At 38.5% G+C, this 20,479-nt stretch overlaps 1 protein-coding gene across 3 annotated transcripts in view; it reads right to left on the bottom strand.

The window, feature by feature from the left end:
- The window catches only part of NOX4 (NADPH oxidase 4), a 106,861-nt gene that overhangs the window by 70,034 nt on the left and 16,348 nt on the right, over positions 1 to 20,479 (bottom strand). For 2 of the 3 annotated variants that reach the window (XM_074817013.1, XM_074817015.1), the window contains exons 7-11: positions 17,889 to 17,961; positions 13,317 to 13,397; positions 8,659 to 8,887; positions 6,429 to 6,593; positions 6,226 to 6,288 (exon numbers count right to left, since the gene is read on the bottom strand). In XM_074817013.1, the coding sequence (XP_074673114.1) occupies positions 6,226 to 6,288; positions 6,429 to 6,593; positions 8,659 to 8,887; positions 13,317 to 13,397; positions 17,889 to 17,961 (611 nt within the window). The remainder of the gene's footprint in view (positions 1 to 6,225; positions 6,289 to 6,428; positions 6,594 to 8,658; positions 8,888 to 13,316; positions 13,398 to 17,888; positions 17,962 to 20,479) is intronic. The other variant, XM_074817014.1, reaches the window with a different exon arrangement.

The following is a 20,479-nucleotide window of genomic DNA, read 5'->3' as shown; positions in this document are numbered from 1 at the left end:
TAAGTGAGCTCTGAATTCACAACACGGTGGTAGAAGAGTATCTCCTATCTTTGTGCAACACAGATTTCAGTTCCAAGGGGAAACGTGGGCATGACAGCAGCTAGTGACAACCAAAACTGTCATGAATTTGGAATAACAGATCATTTGATCCTGCGTTTGTGGATGTTTGTTCCAGAGCAGAAGTTTCACCAAACCTCAGATCTGAGCCATCTCCAAATTTAGAATAATTCGCCTCTTGGTTTTGTCCTTATTTCGAGGTCTTTCACACTAGGTTCCACATGAACTGATGTAATTGTTCCCTACCTTCTTTTGCCACAAGCAAATCAACACTACTAAAAGAACAAGGTTACCAAGCCTTATGAGGTGCTGGGACTAGACACCAGTCTTTTGGTAGCCAAGCTGTCTAAACTGCAGCTTGTGAGAGTTTCTGGCTTGCATTGACTCTGTAGTAGATTCAGCAGAGACCACATGAAAGGATCCAGCACATCTTCTGAAGCACTTAACATCTACAAATACAAGGCTATTTCCATGAGGCTTACTGCCAATCACTGCATGCCAATGCAAGAAATTCCAAACACAAGGCAGAAAAAGTGACTTCTCTTGTAAGAAATTAGTATATATTCTAAATGGGAATCTACTTCTGAAGTTATTCATTAGCCAAAAAAAAGGAAGTGTGCAGCCATAAATGGTGAGCGTTGTGGTTTCATGAGGCTGCAAATACTCAGTAGTGTGGTTAAGCGTCTGGAAAGAGAGAGGACTCAATACCACGTAGAACATGGAAGATGGAGATGGAAAGAAAACCAATGCTAGCATAAACTGCAAGCCTTAGTCTCGCCTTGTTCATACAGGTTAAAGCAAAGAGCAACCAGAATGAAGTCAGAGGAAAAAAACACTTTTCAAAATCTACAAAAAAAAAAAAAAAAATATGGAAGAATCTCCATAAACTACTTTTTATTCTTAGTTTTGATAAGAGGTGGGGCTTTGTATACTAAAGAGGGGAAGCAATGTTTTGGTTATATGAACTTTAATGAAGGACCATTCTTACTACTACTGCTACTATTGTTAATGCTTGTTTTGTTTTCCAAGGGCTTTAAAGATTGTTATAGACAATGACATTTAAACTCTATTCCACAGCAAATGAGTTTCACACTTTCTTCCACAAAAGAAACATCAGTCTCAGGAAGCAGAGCTCTAAAGTGAAGATTTCTGATGTTTCTTTGGATGGTCTGATCTCCAGATCATATTGTGCACTTGGTCTGAAAGAGAAATCTCCTTAAAAGAGTTCATCAAGTAGAAACACACAAAAATCCTTTGTCCTTTTACAAACCCTCAACTAAAATATTACTTACAGAAAATATTTCTCCCCACTACAGATCAAAATATCTTGGAGCTGCCTGTATTCTGCTCAGATTCAATTGTAAGATGCAATAGCGTCCTATCTAAAATAAGTAGATTGGACGCAAGGGCATACAGGACTGAAAATGTTACTCACATTGTTTTACACTGCATAGTAACAGTTGTGTACAGTTGTGTATAGAAACTGGTGAAAGAAGCACGGTAAAACATGTTAAAAAGAAAGCATTTTGTTGAAGTGAAATCAAAGACAATGGGGCAATGAAGACAACATGAAGCAAGCAGGCCCCTATCAACTACCTACACTGGCGAGCAGGCCACTTGCAGAAATCCCTCATACCTTCATTACCATTCCCAGCCTTTCTAATAGATAACAAAATCAAGAAGTCACTCTAGTGAATGCAAAGTCACTAGTGAATAAAAAACAGTGGAAACACATTTCAAAAATTTAGTTAAAAAATGCCAGCTTTCACATTTATCATGAGAGAAAATTGGAATCTCTGAGTGCCTGAACATCAGAGTGTACAAGTGACACTGACAGCAGGTTGAGGGAGGTGATCCTTCCTCTTTATTCAGCACGTGTGAGGCCATGCTTGGAGCACTGTGTCCAGTTCTGGGGTCCTCACTACAAGAGAGATATGACCATACTGGGGAGAGTCCAACCAAGGGCCATGAAGATGATTAAGGGCCTGGAACATGTCTCCTACAAGGAAAGGCTGAGAGAGCTGGGACTGTTCAGCCTAGAGAAGAGAAGGCTCAAGGGGACCTTATCAATGTGTTTAAATACCTGAAGGGAAGGTGCAAAGAGGATGGAGCCAGGCTCTTTTCAGTGGTGCCTAGGGACAGCACCAGAGGCAATGGGCACAAACTGAAATACAGGAGGTCCCCTCTGAACATCAGGAAACACTTTTTTACTGTGAGGGTGACCAAGCACTGAAATAGGTTGCCCAGGGAGTCTGTGGAGTCTCCATCCCTGGAGACATTCAAAAGCCATCTGGACATGGTCCTGGACAACTGGGTCTAGGTGGCCCCGCTTGAGCAGGGGGGTTTGGACAGGATGATCTCCAGCAGTCCCTTTCAATCTCAACCATTCTGTGATTCTGTGCATGAAGCCTCTGATGGCACAGCCAGGTCACAGGTTAGCAAAGAAGCCAGACTGGCAGCTTTGAGTTCAGAGCAACATGGATTTTGCTTCCCCAAATTCCTGTGCGCATTTTGCACCAGTGACTTCTGCTCATTCCTTCCATCAGCAGGGGGAAGAACACTTTCAGTTGACAAGGGAAAAAAAATAAACACCACTGTACACATTTCTGAACAATGCCTACCTCTTTATGTTCACTTGGTTACAATTCAGAGCTCCCTCTGGCTCCAAGTGAAACGTGTGAGAGCTTTGCCAAAGTGCAATGGGAGTGGGTTCAGGCCCTTTACACAGCCTCTCAGTGTTTTCCTCCACCCCAGTGTTATGTAAGAAACTGAGCTAAACTGTAAATATTACACAATCTCGAAAAGGGAAGGGACTAGTAAAATATATTCATGACTCCTTCACGCTGACTCATGCCTTCCTTCCACTTTTGCTTATAGTCCTCACTTAGAGTATAAATACATGCCTGAACTGGTCACTTCTTGTCTTTTAAGCATAATCCAGGCACAGTCAGATGTTTCATCAGCTTAGACAGGACATCACATAGAGCCTGGGGACAGACTTTTTAGCAGTGCCTGCTGTGATAGGACACGGGGTAGTGGCTTTAAACTAAAAGAGGGTAGATGCAGACTAGATATAAGTAAGAAATTTTTTACAGTAAAGGTGGTGAAACTCTGGAACAGGTTGCCCAGAGAGGTGGTATATGCCCCATCCCTGGAAACATTCAAGGTCAGGTTGGACTGGGCTCTGAGCAACCTGATCGAGTTGAAGATGCTCCTGCTTATTGCAGGCCAGTTGGTCTAGATGATCTTTGGAGGTCCCTTCCAAACCAAAACATTATGTGATTCTATGATTCTAAGCAGGACAAGTGAGACAGAAAGAAGGGTGCAGTCTTCCCCCTCACTTTGCTGTGGTCATTGCTGCACTGTGCTTCCAGTATCCAAAGCCCCACGTGCCCCTTGTGCTGCTCTTTCTCTGGCTCTGAGCCCCATGCTCCTACACCAGCCTAGAAAAATAACCCAGGGATTATCATCACTCAACAAAAGAAGCAGCAGTAGTGTTCCAGCTTGCTTGGTAACTACAAGTAGGTCAGATGGAAGGAGAAAAAATACGGAGTTAAGCTACTGCCTACACTCTCTATAAGCACAGTCCCATGTCTGGCATCATATTAAACAACAACAAAAAAAGCAGCTTTCTGGACAGCAGCCCAAGGCATATTCTATGACCTAGAAAGGCATGTGGAAAAGACTGTCCCCTGCTTAGGCTGGGCAAAAAGATTGTCATAAACCTAGGTATTTCATATCCTCATTATGCAGTAAAACAGCCATTTACCCCATAACAGCATTTCTCCATCACAGTTAATGTTCTACCGAAACGTGTTTGTGGCAATAAAAACGAAGCTCAGTAACTCAGTGGTAACTCCATATCTTGTAATAGTTAAAATATGCATGTGATCCTGAAGGATATGCTGTTATGCTGAAGGATATCACTGTACTTTAAAGTGTAAAGCATTGAGCATGTAGAGGAATTGCCTGGTCTACTATTACATACCTAAAATATAATGCATTGTGCATGAATGGAAATTGCTACTTCTAATGTTACATTATTTAATATGTGACTGTAAAAATTACACAAACTGTAATTTATCAACTAATGTATCTGAAATATACTGCATATTATCTGAATATAAACGAGTTATTGATATTTGCTAAGAAAACTCAGACTCACAAGAGATCTATTTTCCATAGCTCCTAGATCTAGGAGTTCTCGTGCAAAAATAACTTTTCATAACATTTATTATTATAGTATGCCATTTTAAATACTGGATGAAAGCAACTCATGCAAAGAATCTGACTTCAATAAAACATCTTATTCAACTTCATTCTATGATCTCACCCAGTATGTCCATGTCAGCAGTCTCTTTTCTGACAAAAATTCTCATCATAACAAATAAGATGTTTTGCCAGAGAAGAGACTACTGAAACAGGCCTAATATTCTTTGATGACATTATTTCTGGAAATTTGAATCACATGATTTCACTTTTTTAGCAGTGTCCTAATATAAGAAGAGGAAATCTTTGTAAGAATCCCACAGTTTCCAAACTGTGCAATTACTACCAATGATCAAATAATTATCATTATTTTAATTTCCACTGAGATGGACAGTCAGAAATTAAGAACATGATGTTTTGAGATTAATGTTTAAATAAGATGTGTCCACTGGTATAGAATAGGTCTAACTTTATTAAATATAGCTATGCTAGGGCCAAATGAGTGTAAAGAGCAAACTGAGATTTATGGTATGTTCTTTAAATTTATCTTATCGCTAAACTAATAAAAAATATAAATAAATACGGACTGAATCATTCTGCACAAAAACCAGCTACCAATAGCCATAAAATCATACTCAATGCAGATAATTTTTCAGCGCTGCATATCTAGTTATCTTTATGTGCTATATAGAGGAAAGCCTTAAAAACTGCCTACTGGAGTTAGCAACAGATAAATAACACACGCCTTTGCTTTCTACCAGTAAAGTGAATAGCCAGGAAAACTGCAATAATCAGACTATGCAAGCACCAATATTGCTTCACCAAGCTATACAGAGGCAGCTTCCCTTAAGTGAAATTTACTCCCAGATTTACAGCACAAAATTTATTTTGGGTGGAATTCAGTGTGACAGTACCTGCCTCCTGGCTTGGCATATAGATAAATAATTAAAAAAACAAAAAACAAAAAACAACAGAAAACAAAACAAAACACCCCACAAAACCAAAGAACTGAAAGTGGACAGGACTTAGTTGTGCCCTCTGAATTTCTGTAACAGTAAAACATCTCAGCTGTTCCATAACACTAAGTAAAATTCAGTAAGGATAAAGTACCAGTTATCAATCCAAAGGAAACAATCAAATGTGAATATTTATCTCCATGATCTTCTTGAAGAAGAATATCCATTTCAGGCAATCCTAAAGCCTTTATTCCCTTTGGAAGGAAAAGGCTGCCATTAATATTCAACCTTAGACTCTGCTTTTTATAACAACACAGCCAGTGCAGTACAGAGATTTTTTGTTAACACCTTTCAGGCTTCTGCACTGCTCACTCCTGAAGAACTTCAGGTCTATTTATATACAATTTCACTTTATTTCATTCTGTCTCCAGGAGGTCCAATTCCCATTCTAGATCAACTGAGCTGAGTAAGTAATAATCCCAGTGTTGTATGATTTCACTGGTATATCACTTTAAGTCATCAATATATCTCTTAATATAATGATAAAGCAGAAGACTATTGCAGAAGCTTCTTTTTTAAACTTGATGTTTTACTAACTTTGGAAAAGGCAGTGGTAGGAATGTCTTTCCATTGAATAGGAAAGACGACAGACAATTCATTACAGTTTGTGCTCATTCTGCATTAAGATCTACAAAAATGGCTGAAACCTCTTTTATGCAACAATGATCAAAATCATATGGATTTTATTAATTTATTATTGTTTTTCATTTATGGAAGACTTTTAAAAAAGTGCCCCTTTTCATTTTTTCAACAGTGGAGAAAATTAAATATGGATTGAGTACTGTCATACATAATAATCATGCCATTTCATATTCATTGGTACCCTCATAAATGAAACATAAACTCTTCTGGAGGGAATTTTCACCTTGAAGGAAATAAAGACCATTTACTTACCAAATATAAATAAAAGGGAAAATACAGAAAAAAAAATTGTATTTCTTACCATTGTAAGGGTGAATGGATGGCTTTCCAGTGCGGACACTCTTGGACAGTGTAGAATAACATACTGAAACAAAAATCAGCCAGAGAAAATAAAATGATAGAAAAGATATGCTCAAAACATTCTTAGTACAGACAAAGTGAAAGTGATCCCTATAGACAATGCTACACAAACAGCAGTGATATTCTAGGGGCACATTAACTCACCTGACCAGGCCTTGCTTTAAAGTTGTCCTTCATCATCCTTACTTCAAGGACATTGGAGGGATGACTTATCACTGAAGTTATTGTGACTGGTTTATTGCTGCGGATGTAGCGGTACAGCCTTTCCACACAGTACAAGCAGAGAGGTCCAGAAATCCAAAACCAGGTCTATAGGAGAGCAAACATATGTCACCTCAAGGACTTTTCATTTTATGTTTTCTAATTTCAAAACTACATGAGTTCTTGCAGGACCTCATTTCGCACCTACTGTAGAACAGTGTTTTGGTCACAAGTAACCTCCACATCTCTCCATGTGCAGAAATCCAAGCGTGTTATGGAGGCTTAATCAGTCTAACCAGCAGCATCATCCACAAACACAAACAATCTCAATCATACAATTCCATCAAACAATTTCATCAGGAACAAAATGCTAATGACTTCATTTGCAACTATGTTACTCGTTTTATGTAGTTAGATTATAACTGGTTCCAGCAGTGAATGACACAGTACATACACTGTTTCAAATTTTAACAGACCAGAGTGCCATAAAACTGGTTAGTCTTATGGAAAAACATTGTCTGACTTGCAATATTATTTGACTGTTATATTCTTTTAATCATCTCAAGTACAAGCAAAAAACTAAGAAGTATTCTTGTGCTATAGAATTTAAGCTTACATTAGATTAGTGTAAAATCATAGACAAGGGAGAGAAATGGGCACTTTTGAATCACAATTCATTTGCCCCCGTGAAAGATATGTATGCTAGACAAATAAGGCCCTGGAAATGCCCATTTCTCTGCACTGATTATATGGGGACCCCTGGGTGACTACCTCAGATGGAGACATTTGCAGCTGCTCAGCTAAATTCCATCCTAAGAGTCAATTACTAATAGGTTATGGCAGAACTAACTACTAATTCCACATCTGCTCAGTCATTCAAGCCATGGTGCTGAAGTGCCCTCAACCCTCATCCACCCTCCCTTCCCAATTTTTGAAGTTACACATCAGCATCTCTTGCAGCTAGCAGAGTATTTAATTTCCTCAAGCACCTCTGGCCTTAAAAACTTCAGTAGCTCACAAGACCTAAGGCTTTTTATTTAGACTTGGTACTAAGTGCATAAAACACTTCCAAATCAAAAAAAGTCCTAAATAATGTTACAAGCTGCCGGGAGAACACGGAGTGGCCATTTCTTTCTATGGCACTTCTTTTCCCATAAATGCCTCTAAAGTAGGCACCTTAAGCCCCTAAGAAGACTATTTGATGTCCTGGGGTCATATGGAGCCAGATATACATTGATGCTTGTAATTCAGGAGTATTACCACAACAAAATACCAATCCAAAGAATTTTGGCAGAGGACTTCAATGTAGAATTGACTGGTTCTTATTATGATTAGATGCTCCATAGTAAAATGGGTTCCCACTGCAGCTAGTAAGGGACACGTGTTCTACAGAAAACAATGATAATAAGAAAGAGAAACTCCTGTGAGGTCTGTTATGGGACCACCTTGAATGATGGGCCTTGGTCTTGTGAACTCCATATTCCCAAACTTCCTCAGGCTACTTGCCAATACAGCCCAGCTCATCTTTTCTCAAAAGAAAAGAGAAACTTTGGATGAAGGAAAAACTGCTGCCACAAAACATAAAGAAACAAAAGGCAAACAGAAAGCAGAAGAAGAAAAGGCTTTTCTATCCCCACTGTCATCATAGTCATTTACCCATGCCACATATAAAACAAGCCTGTCTGCAAACAACAGGCTATACAAAGCCAAACCACAACCAACTGCAACCCAGAAATGAGTATTAGGACTTCCATCCGCATGGTAAAAAAAGAGAACAAATGGAGTTTGATTATTTCAATTAACTACTGCCACACAATGCTTACAAAGGAACCTTATGAATACATTAAATAAATGTTTGCTCTGAAGTGCTATGCTGTAATTTAAAGTCACATTTATAGCAAGACTAATACATCTCTTACTGTGTCGTACAAAAAAGAACATTACAGCCAATCTCTCGACATTTTTCCACCCTATTCTATGCAGCACATTGTAATGCAGTTCAAGGTTTAATACAGATTGTTTTTTCCCCACCAAATCTTTGAATGCCTGAAAAGGTTTTAATAATATTTTCCATTATTAAAACATCTGGTCTGGAAAAGCAATAATTAGTGGTTATGGCTGACTGAAAGACTTGGCATGGTTTGTAATACCTGAAATGTCGGATCATACAGACCTCTGGGAAGTGTGACTGGAACTTGGGTTCCTCGGAACAAATTCTCATAAAGTTATTTTGTACAAAGGGTTCTGGTACTGGTAAGTCCTCTGGGAAAGGCTCAGTAGTATAGTCAGGAAACGGCTCTTCAAAAACCTTTGGCACCGTCATATTCTGTCGGAGTGTTTTGTTAGGATTAAAGCAACCAGGAGGGTGTTCCTCTAAGTTGGTCTGATACTTGAGCACACCCCTACAGAAAATAAAAATAGAAAAGACACTGAAGTAGCAGTCAAAAGCAAGCAACTTATCTTAATTTGAAGAGAGTTTTAGAAAGCAGTCACAAGGCTCATCTTCAGCAAGAATTTTTATTTCGTTTGCTTTCAGGACTTTCAATGAGATCGAAGCTTTGCAACAATAGAGCCCTCTGTCACTAGAGGCAAGGTTTAACTTTTCCAGCTCACTTGGCACTCCCTCACTGAACAGCCTCAAGCTTAATACTGCTTGAAAGGGGGAAGATATTGTGGGAGCCTTGAAAAAAATTAAATAATCGTATCTCCAGTTCAGTCACACCCAGGCTTTTTTCACTCATCCTCCCTATAGTCAGTAAGTAATGTAACTTACTGTTTTTTTAAGGCAATCTGTAACAGAAGTGGCCTAAGTTGCCAAAACATAAACTGTGAGAATGTTCCCACTACTTGGTGTTTATCAAGTTTGCACACAACTGTATGATCTGCTCCTTTGAATATCATCTTGTCAAATAGATAGAAGGAAAAAAGAAACTCCTGCATGATAGACAAGGAACCGTTCTTGCAAATTATTTTCTGGGGTCCATGCTTGTTTTTTAAGCTAATGTTAAATTCATAGTAAAATGAAGTGAGAACTTTGCAGCTGCAGTTAGAAACTATGAAGAAAGAAGTGGAAACCAGAGACACTCTGGCATATCTCAACGCATTAATGAATCAGTGAAAATGGGGAAGAACTGATAATACTAGTAATAACATTTTTTGGAAGTACTACTTGCCTCCAAATCCAGATTTGATGACAGTAAAACCATAAGGAGGAATATTTAAAAAAAAAAAAAGGGGGGGGGCTAGCTAAACAACATCTGTATAGGATGGTGCTGGGTGGGAAATAAGGCACACTGACACAACATCTGGTGAGACGTGCCCTCTGAGCGCTAGGCCATGCGATGAAGGCTCATCTCAAGTACACAAACATAAGGACATATGTTCCCCCCTCCCCTCCCCAGTGTACACACACAGCAACAGCAGTGACAGACTTTAATTCACAAGAAGAGAGAGAAGTAGGACATCTGCAATATTCCCAACATAAATGGGCTTCGACAGGCTACTGGCAACCTTCCCTACTGAAACGCAGTCCTGACAGCTAGTAACAAGCTTCCTGCATGGTCCAGTGAATAATGTACAGCTTGGAAGTTAAACCTGCTCACTCTAAACTCTACGTCCAACCCTGGGAGAATCACTTGGGAAGCGTTTGTACGCCTACACCCATGCTTCTGACTGTATTTATTGCCTGATCATGCCTATTGCTTGCATCTGGCATCACTGTTGGTCATCGCACATTTGCAAAGTGACAGATACCCCTAGCATTATGCTAGTTCCCTGCTCCATAAATATGATGGTGCCTCATGGATTTAGCTGGAAGTCAGAGCACATGTGATATTTTTCCAATCAACCTTGTGTGCATGCCTGCCAGCTGCTCCCACAGCTTCTCTGTTCTCAAAACATCCCAAAAGAGGATGAAAAGTTTTCCTTGAGGCATGAATAGCTGAACTGCAAACATGAGCATCCCCTCCAGTGATCTCTAGTTTGTTTAAACTATTACAAACATGCTAGCAGAGTGGCAAACTGGGATGACAAAGCTGCCTGTTAACAGCAGCTGCAGTGACTCCCATTTTTGAAGCTGTCAAGGAAAGGCAAGTTGTCTTACACACCCAAGATCAGTTCCCAGAAAGATTGAATTCTACACAACTCTCAAGGAACATAAGATATATCCTTAAATATTTATTTGGTTCAACACTTGAATACATTAAAAAAAAAAAAAATCAGTGTGGATGGCAGTCAGTAGAAGACAGACAACTTCAGCAAACAAAAATGGGAGAGACAAAAAGGGTAAGTCATGTGAAAGTGTCCAACAGGCTAGGGAACACAGCATGCAGGATTTGCATGGGCATACATCAACCTCTGTCCCATTTTCTAATCCCAAAATAGACAAAATTAACTTTTGGCTATAGCTGGAAAATACATATCACTATTTCTTGAGATTTTTATGATAAGCTACAGGTCAATGGTTCTAAGTGTTTCTATAGGGAATTGCACTGCTTCTATCTTCTCATCCATCTTCTGCTGCTCAGCTCAAGGTGAGAGGTCTGCTAAAGGTCAATGTGTGGGTGGAATCTTAAGAATTTTCACCCTTTGGAAGATAAATCCTTGGATAACTCTAGTGACAGCACGAAGGCCTTATTCTCAGCTCCTGTGAACCAGCATAACCCATTTAACTCCACAGTAATACCAAATTTGGATCAGCTTTGTATGTTTTACAGCTCCTTACATTGGTACTAGAAACATCAAGCTTCTATCTCACATAAACTATTTTTTGTTGTTGCTATACAGGCTTAAAATATAGTTAAACTAATGTAGATATGCACCAAGCCTTAAGCCACTAAAATATTTGAAAGTCACACTGCAAGAAGTACAAGAGCAACGGAAGTCTTTAAGGATAATTCCCTGAAAGATTCTCCTCTCCCTTAGGGTAGGGATGAAAAAACAAACAAATAACATATGACAGATGAATCATATCACTTTATATACTGCTGAGAAGTGTTTGGCTGCCCTGAAGAAGAGGACACTATAAGAACATACCCATAATATTTTGAAACAAAACAAGAATGCAGGAATACCATGGAAATACTGAAAAGGAGAGACTCCCAGGACAGGTAAATCCTCACCCGATCTGCCTGCACAGTTCAGCAACAGGAGATGCCTTGCTCTGTAGAGTAACTGGCTATGCATCTGCAAATCTCTTAAGACATACCATGCAGGAGTCATTTGGGCACCTAAATGTGGGTATCTAAGCTTCCTTTATTCTCAGAAGAGATCTTCTAATCAATATCACCCATGGAGCCCAGAAAGTAATCCAGCCCACTTGAATATAGATCTTTGTAGCAGCAGGTTAGTTGAAGCATCCTTCAGGCTCTATTGACTGTATTTATTAGAACTCATTAGACTATAATGGGAGAAAGACACTTAGAAAACATGTAGAGACCTACATTTAGGCATCTTAAACTTGAACTGACTCCCACTCTTCATGACTCATTCTTCTCACACTTTTAATTGACAATCAGTTCTTTTAGATTTGCACTGAGCGACTTTCCAATTCAATAATAAAGAGGCTTGTACAAGAAGATGCCTGTTTAATGCCTGGTGTATTACTGCAGCCTTGGTTTGCAAACATCTCCAACTAGACTTCTTTCTTCATGAAGTGGCAATGTGGTTCGGAATACAACGGGCAAAGGATAATACAGTGACAGAGATTAATTAAACTCGATGTGAAAAATACTCCAAAGGCAATCACTGGAACAGATTGCCTAGGGAGTTAGAGGATCTCAGTCACCAGATGTTTTCAAGTTAGACAAACACCTGTCAAGAATAATTTAGCAAAAGTTCATCCTGTCCCAGGATGGGGAGAACAGGTTAGATCCATCTTCCCCAGCTATGAACAAGAGCTATGCCACAGGAAAAAAAAAACAAAACAAAACACAAACACAGAGAACTGGAGTTGTGTCCAGGACTTCAAATTGTTTTGAACTCATTATTTCAATTCACCAGATCTCAAGCTGCGTTTGTTTTGTTCAACAACATATTCCTACCATGATCTTGCTAGGCCTAATTACCTTTCACTGTTTACTTCAAGCAGCGGTGCTCAGTGTCGCACAGACATTCCAGCACCCCGTGTTTCAGTAGGTGTTTGATGACATGGAGAAATAGACCTCATTCAAATAGAGCTTCCCTTCCCTTATACCACTCTCTGCACCTACATCCACAAAGGAAACTTCAGAGATGTTAATGGACCAGATTTTCACACAGCATAACTGGTGGAAGCTGCTTTACCTTGCGGTAGAGCTGGGTTTATTTGTGCCTGACCAGACCTGACCATCAGCTTCACGGCACATGAACACTGGTCTGATGTTTGTGAAAACAAGAAGAAAAAACTAGTACATTTCGTATCATAGCAATGAGAAAGGGATAATTAGGGAGACTCCATTCCTCCCCTCTCCTTAGGACTCAAAATTGAAGGTAGAGAGAAGAGAGAAAGGATGAGCATCTTTGCTTCACATTCTCCTGTCAGCAGCCAGGTAAGAGGAAGCGGAAAAGAAAAAATAATGTTTTCCTGATTTCCCACTAGAAACTGGTAAAATGGACAAGGAATAAACTTGAAAGTGAAGAAGTTTGTGCTAGCTGGATGTAGTAGTACACAATTCTCCAAGCTATAGTCTGAACTTTATTTAAACAAACACCTGTAGAAAAATGGAAGAGGATAGCATCTTGTCAAGAAGTTGGCCCACTGTGCACAAGTGAGCTTGGGAAAGGCAGCGATCAAGGGAACTGCTCCTTCTAGTCGTGCTTCAGGAAAAGGGACGGCATTTTCCATTTACTTACCCAGAAACATGCAGCATCAGCAGCATATAGAAGACAAAGAAAAGGTTGTGTGTATACCAGAAGATGTCATAGTTTGAAACCCTGAAAAGAATAAACCATGGTTCAATGCTGTTTCACTCAGATGGAATCACTGCTAATTAAAAGCAGATCTGTGCACACAGGACATCATTATACACCATGTAGTCATGTAGAATAGTCAAAGCGTAGCATGTATTTCTACAGGCACACTGCACTTGCAAGCAATTAAGTGTTGAGAAGAACAGGTGACTGGCACAGAAGTAAAAAGCTGAGAAAGAGAGATGAAGGACACAGATGTACAGAGCCAGCTGAAGAAGGATTCCTAAATCAGGAGACTTCACTGCTTTCATAAGTTCCACTTAGTCCCTCTGAGAACCTTATGGCTAGAATAGTTCTTCAGTCTCCAGACTCAAAACTCAACCTCTTTACAGTGAGTGCCTCCTTGTGTTCTCCCTGCCCCAATACAGGTGTATAATATGTCACTACTGATACAACATATAAACAGGCAGCATAGACAGCAACAGCAGGGCTAGTGGGAAAGGAAACAGAAACTTGTGAAGGTATGGAGTGGAAGGAGATATAGGAGGAAAGGGAACTAGAGCAAGGAGGCAACATGAGGACAGGCAAGACAATGTTTGGGGCAGGAGGCCACATAGAGCAGGGCTCTAGGACTGACGGATTGAGAGGAACAAGAAGGACATTATGACTGTGAAGATCAGGAGAGGTGAAGAGGAAAGAGGACTTCCTTTCATCAATAATTTGTTAGGTAATGTAAAGAGAACTAAGAGCAAAGAAAATACCCATCTGGAGCTGTTTTCTGTTAAGTTTGTTTGTTTTTTCTTGAGTGGAATAGTCACCAAACAACAACCAAATGGTTAAGAAAATATTCTACTTCATAGCATGCAAACACACCTCTCACACTACACAGCATGGTAGGAGAGTCCCTTCCAAAACCAAAAAAACCTAGCCCCATTCCTAAACCAAAACAATTATTAAATATAAAACAACCCTAACTCTGAGAACATAGTTTAAGAAGCTACTCCTCTGACATAACTAATTTTTTTCAGAATTTTTTTCCCTCCTATGGCCTTTTACATAAACAGCTAACTACCCTTGCTTCAATACATCTGAAACATATACTGCATTTTTTTCTGTCAATACAGGACATATTTTTTCTGTCTTGAGAAATAAAGCAAGTAATTTCAATAATCTGAGGGCCACCAAAATAAAATTCAAGCAAGGGCAGTTCTAAGGAACCCAGAAACAGCAAGGGGCCCCAAAACCCCTCTTTCATCCTGCCATCCTTCCTCCATTCAGCACCATGTTAACACTTTTTCCTCCTTGAGGCTGCTCAAACCATTTCTAACTACCCACAGCCTGGTAGGCATTTCCATGCAGTCACTCATCAGTATCTTAAGGCATTGTGGGAGTGAACATCAGTAAGATGAAAGTAAAGGTTGATGGTGTGGGAAGTGGAAGCACAATGGGAAAGAACAAAGAGAATAACATTTACCCCAAGACCCAAAACAGATCTTGGAGCTTGGGTTTAATTTTGTATCTTGTTACAATACCAAAAGCTGCACACAGAATTCATTTTTATTGGATCTTGAGCACTTTTTTCAGAATGTGCCAATTTTCCAAAATTTCAGTGATGGAAAATCAATCCCTGCTTCTGACACATTGTTTTCAACAGCTAATTATTATTACTGATTAAAATTACCATCGACTTCTTGTCTGAATATGTTGAAATGTCAGCTTCCTGCCAGTTGAGCATTTTATTCTTTCAGCATTCCTGCAGACACCCCTACTATAAAATCCTGGCTCCTCACATGTATCAAGTTCCCCTAAATGTAATCAGATCCTCTCAAATTTACCTCCTTAAACTAAAGGAATGGAGATCCTTGAACTCCTTACAATGAAGCATATTTTCCAACATTTTATAAATATGTATTTCTTACTTGTATCTTTCTTAAACTGTGTATCCTACAGATACATACAGTATTCTAATATACTCAATAATCTTCCTACTGCTACACATATTTTTATAGTTCTTCAGAACATTTATTACTTTCTTTACCTTCTTGGGCCTTAAAATAGACATTATTCCCAGAATGAATGCACTTCTTAGGAACACAAGCTCCTGAAAATTTGAGATCAAGTTGAATATTTTGTTTTAATTTTGGTTAACCTACTTCAGAATTTTGAAGGTGAAGACCTGCAAGAGTTAACTTACTGAGAAATGTAAGGGGAGATTGCTATGCTTTCAAGGGACACAGTAAGCAGCAATCTTCAAAAAAATATTTTTAACCCTGTTACAGCTAGTTTTGAAAAGGAAGATATATGTGGTAGTTTAGAAGATGAAATTGAAGACTGTAGTATTTGGTTACAAAAAGAGATGGCATTGGAGCAACTTGTATTTTAATGTTCCTTTATATATATGATTTCCAAAGTCACTAGTAATTGTGTTCAATGGAAATACTCTCAAACCACATTAATCTGAAATTTAGCAGAGATGTCAACATTTATTGTATTTTCTCATAATTTCATAACCCTTCTAACAAACAACTACTGAAAAAAAAAAATGTTGGTCTAATTCTCAGGTATGACACAGCAAAAATTTAGAAAATTTTTCAAACAGTACTCACTTTCCCCTTTTAAAACATCAGCAGTGAATTCAATCCTCCTAATACTTATTCATACAGTTTACTGAACAAGTAAAGGCACAAAAATATCAGGATAATCATGCATAGAAAAATTTCAGGAAGAACATACGAAGGAAGAAATGATTAAGCAGGTCAGTGTGCAAGAGTGGATTAGGGCTGGCATCCAAGAGAGTATAATAGCCTCTGAAATACTTTTTAAAAAGCTCAGTTTCTGATAGGCAGTGAATATTTACAATTCATTTTCTAAGACTATAAGTCTTAGCCACCATAAGGCATGTGAGAATCCACAGGGAAAAAGAGATTGAAAAGGGACAGAAAGATGCACAGGGAAGCTTGTTTCCTTAGGAAAACACACTATAAAGACAAGCTTGAACCATATGCCAGAGGGAGAAGCCAGGATAAAATTTCTAAATAAGAATTATTGCTAGAGTAACAGGAGATGCAGATGAACTCTTAAGGGCTTTGGTTCTGCTGGCTAGATGGCAGAAAGACGGGAAAGCACTTGCACTTACAGTAATTGAAGAAGGAAATAACAAGCGTGTAACTTCAAAAGATGGAAACCTTTGTTGCATGAAACCCAAAATTATTATTTCCAAGAATATGATTGTAACTACATATATTTTCCTAAATTTCCCAATCATTAATAAATGCTGTTCTTTTTTTCTAATTTATCACAGCCTTGGAGAAAATAGGACTTTGCTCTGGGTCACTGCTGCAAAGTGAAGCAATTGTTTTATTTTTCTATCTTCCCAAAACTGGTTTTCTTTTGCAAGTAGAGCCATCTGTGTGGACTATGTACATGCAGCCATGTTTGACATCTTGTGCAGCAGTCTTATCCTGCACATCTGTAGCCTACAGCGCTTCACAAAGGTTTCAACCCTGGAAGTATCTTTGTCTACAAAATTGCACAAGTATTTGCTGAACTATTTTCTTGAATCAGCACCTGATAACATTGCTACTCAGGGAAGACAGATTCAAAGTTCAAAACCATATATCTAGCTCACATCAGTGAAACACCATTCATGTTTGAAGGTATGGAATTAAAATATCCTTCAGAGTTTGCTGAATTGAGATGATGTATTTACATAATCAGCCTTTGAATTCACCAGAGACTGCTATAAAAATCAAGGGGTTTTTTTATATGGTTCAGTTTCAGAATCCAAGCCTTAAAAAGGCTACAACGCTGGGCTAGATCCTCCAAGGTACCGTACGATCACTCAAATGTGTTCAGTAATGCTGGTGCAGAATGTAAGCCCACTGGAGGACCAAACTTTTACAAATCCCAGCAGCTACTCTGAGCCAATATTGCATTGCTGTTTCAAAGTTATAATCGACATTAAAAGGCATATATCTGACAACCAGAAGCAAAGCTTTAAAAAAAGCATCATTTTACTTAAGTAGCACAATTCTGTTTCAGTTTGCTTCGTTGCTGGTTTTTTCCATTGTTGTTTTTTTCCAGTTTGCTGTTACATTTTAATTGGTGAAAATAATTAAGATAAAGATATCATCTTATTTTACTTCCAGTGGACTTAATTTATGCATTGGACAGAACTTTCCATATGCTTAGTTTACTGCCTCCGTGGACAAACAGGAAAAAAAAAGTTATTTGAATTTTTAAAGGTCTAGATATTTAACTGAGCACATTTCTCAAACAATATTTTTCTCTGAAGGCAATTTAATCAGGTTTTGTAATTTTTTGAATAGAAAATTCACTGTGCTAATTTAACTGCAAGCTAGTAAAAAACCAAATAGGGCAAGAAAACTGGTATTTTTAATGCTCATTTAAATACTTTTTCCCTCATATTGCATTTACTCTTCAATCCCTCTAATCAGTATGAGAATGTGATTACTCAAATGGCATTTTCAGCATAATGATCAGATTATGTCTTACCTGATGGCATACGTAGAAGCTGTACACATTAGGAATAATACCAACACCATAATGACTCCAGTCAGACCTGGAACTAAGAGGCATAAGATAATTTATATTTGAACTGTGAAGAGGTATACTTGTGTCCTATGAACATTTAAGAAAGTGGAAGTTATTAGACATATAAATTATGATTCAATCAAACTCTTGCATGTATTTATCTCTTAAAGACAACTCATGTATCAAACTAGATAGGAAAGAAGAGTTGTGTTATCTCCAACCTTCCTAGAGAAAACTGCCCTTTTCCTCGCATTTCACCATGCATCACTGATTTCTCATTAGTCTTTGTTCCTGTAATCTTTTGCTCAAGACATTTGTCTCTAAGCAGGTAACCAAGAACAAATCCTGCCTATTCGTTTGAGTGACTGTACAAGTTTCTATATCTCTTTTTTATTCTAAACCCTAAATTCTGTTGAACACAACAATTAAAAACCTGGTCAGGGACAGAATTTCAAGCAAATCAATTTCTATGCAAGCTGTCACTACAATTGTTTGCCAACCCATTTCATCCTGGAATGAGAAAGAGCCTGAAATTACTCTCCATGGCATTGTATCATGCTTGAAATTGTTGCCCATAGAGCAAGGTCTGTGATAGTGATCTACAGCCAGCATTTGAGAAGGAAAGGTTAAAAACATTAAGGATTGGACTCACCTGCTCAAATGCAGGCTCATATTGGAACTAGTCTATCCTCAGCTCTTTTCTAAGTCAAAGGAGAGAAACAAGTATTTCTATAGCATGATTAATCTCATCCTAAAGTAGATTCCTGCCCATAAAGTATAATAAAACATCAGCCTAAAGACAGATTAGAAAAATCCCAACCAAAGTTACCACATTTCCGAGCACCTTATCTTCAAAATTGCCACCCCAGGATTTAAGAATCTGAATTAAGAATTAAGAACTTAAAATCCATGAAGCATTACATCTTCTTGAAGAATGATTTTTTAAGCATAGTCTCTGGTCACCCTAAAAGCCACGTGTTTAAACAAAGTCAGTCAAACCAATCACCAAGCATAAAGCTAAATAAGTGCTATTTTAGTGTCAGAATATAAGCGCCTCAACCAGCTTTCATGGATGTAAATAGCAAAACCACAGATTTTAATGTTCCAGGATCTTTTACAGGACCCTAATGATAAGAACAAGCTAATTTTTTAAATAACGGATTGTGACTTTAGACTCTTTAGCAATAAAGAGACAATTTCAAATCTTACCTTTTTATAAATTACTCAATATCCACTTGTTGAAAAGTCTGATACCCAAAATCTGGTATGTTGCATATCACTCCTCAGTTTTACAAACTGTAGAAAAAATTCTGGTCCTACAACCTATGGAAATTTTGTCATGGACTGCATGGGGAATGTAATTTTACCCCTTCATGTAAAAGTTACAATTAAAAGCTGTTGTAATAAAAAAAATGTGCATTCGTCCCATTGCCTCCTTAATCTGATATGCAGCGTGCAATCAATCTCCTCTCTGACAAATACTTCCAATCCAATTGCAGTACAGCACTTGATCCAGCTTCCTACATTGCCACTCAAGCCACAGGTCACCTTTTACATCCAGTTCTTCAATTCTCTTATCCATCAAACTGCAAACATTAAATCACTCACAGCCTTGCCCCAATTCATCAGTGCATTTTTAGTGTTTCCTCTCCTTCCTATCTCTCTTTTCCTCCACTAACTATAATCTTGAATACTTGCTCCTCCCAGAGCTAGCCTCACACCCTTAAGCAAGGAGTTCTTTCCTGGCCTGATCCAAAAAGCCATCACACTGTAAATCCTTCCAACTCCTTATTCCTTCTCTTCACTGTGTTAAAAAAAAAAAAATAAATAAATCAGCCAATAAATCTAATTCTGAACTGTTTGGGAAGAGACAATTTTTTTTGTATATTTGTACAGCTCCCAGTGCAGCAAAATCTTGGTCCTTGTCTTGGTAATTTCACAGCACAAATAATAAATGTTAATTACCTGTTGTTAGGATGGAGAGTGATCTAAACAATTTTAAATTTAAGTTGACTTGGAATCACTGCTTTTTGCAATAATGTGCTCAAACTTTTGAAAATGCAGTATCTTCCTGGCTGTCAGAGGGTAAAAGGAATTCCACCGTGCAGGTCCTCTGTTCAGCTAGAGAGGTCTCAAGGTGTCCCCAGAGCTGTGACAATATTTGATGGGGCCTGTATACTCATTCTTCATCCCAAGTCCTTCTCCTTTATCTAAGATATTTAATAGAATACGAGCTGCTTGTTCTGATTCTCCCTCCCATCTTTAACTCCCTCCTCTGAGTTACTTTCTTTCAAAGCCTCCACCACTGATTCACTAACTACACCAGTTACTCAATGTATTTCCAGTTAGCAGTTAACTTGTACCTCAATTTCTATCATTTCATTTTCTCACTTCCTCTACTCTCAGCTGACCTAAACCTTGCTTAGGTTTTTTGGAAAGCCCTTTCCCATAGGCTGCCAATTCTAATAAATGTATTGGAATTGACAGGTTTAAAACCCCATTTATTGCTGTCCAGACTTCGGACCTTGCCCTAAAAGCTACCAAGTTGGGAT

The sequence above is a fragment of the Strix aluco genome, chromosome 2 (genome assembly GCF_031877795.1).
Source record: "Strix aluco isolate bStrAlu1 chromosome 2, bStrAlu1.hap1, whole genome shotgun sequence".
NCBI classification, from domain to species: domain Eukaryota; kingdom Metazoa; phylum Chordata; class Aves; order Strigiformes; family Strigidae; genus Strix; species Strix aluco.
This window is presented reverse-complemented; position numbering and strand designations above follow the sequence as displayed.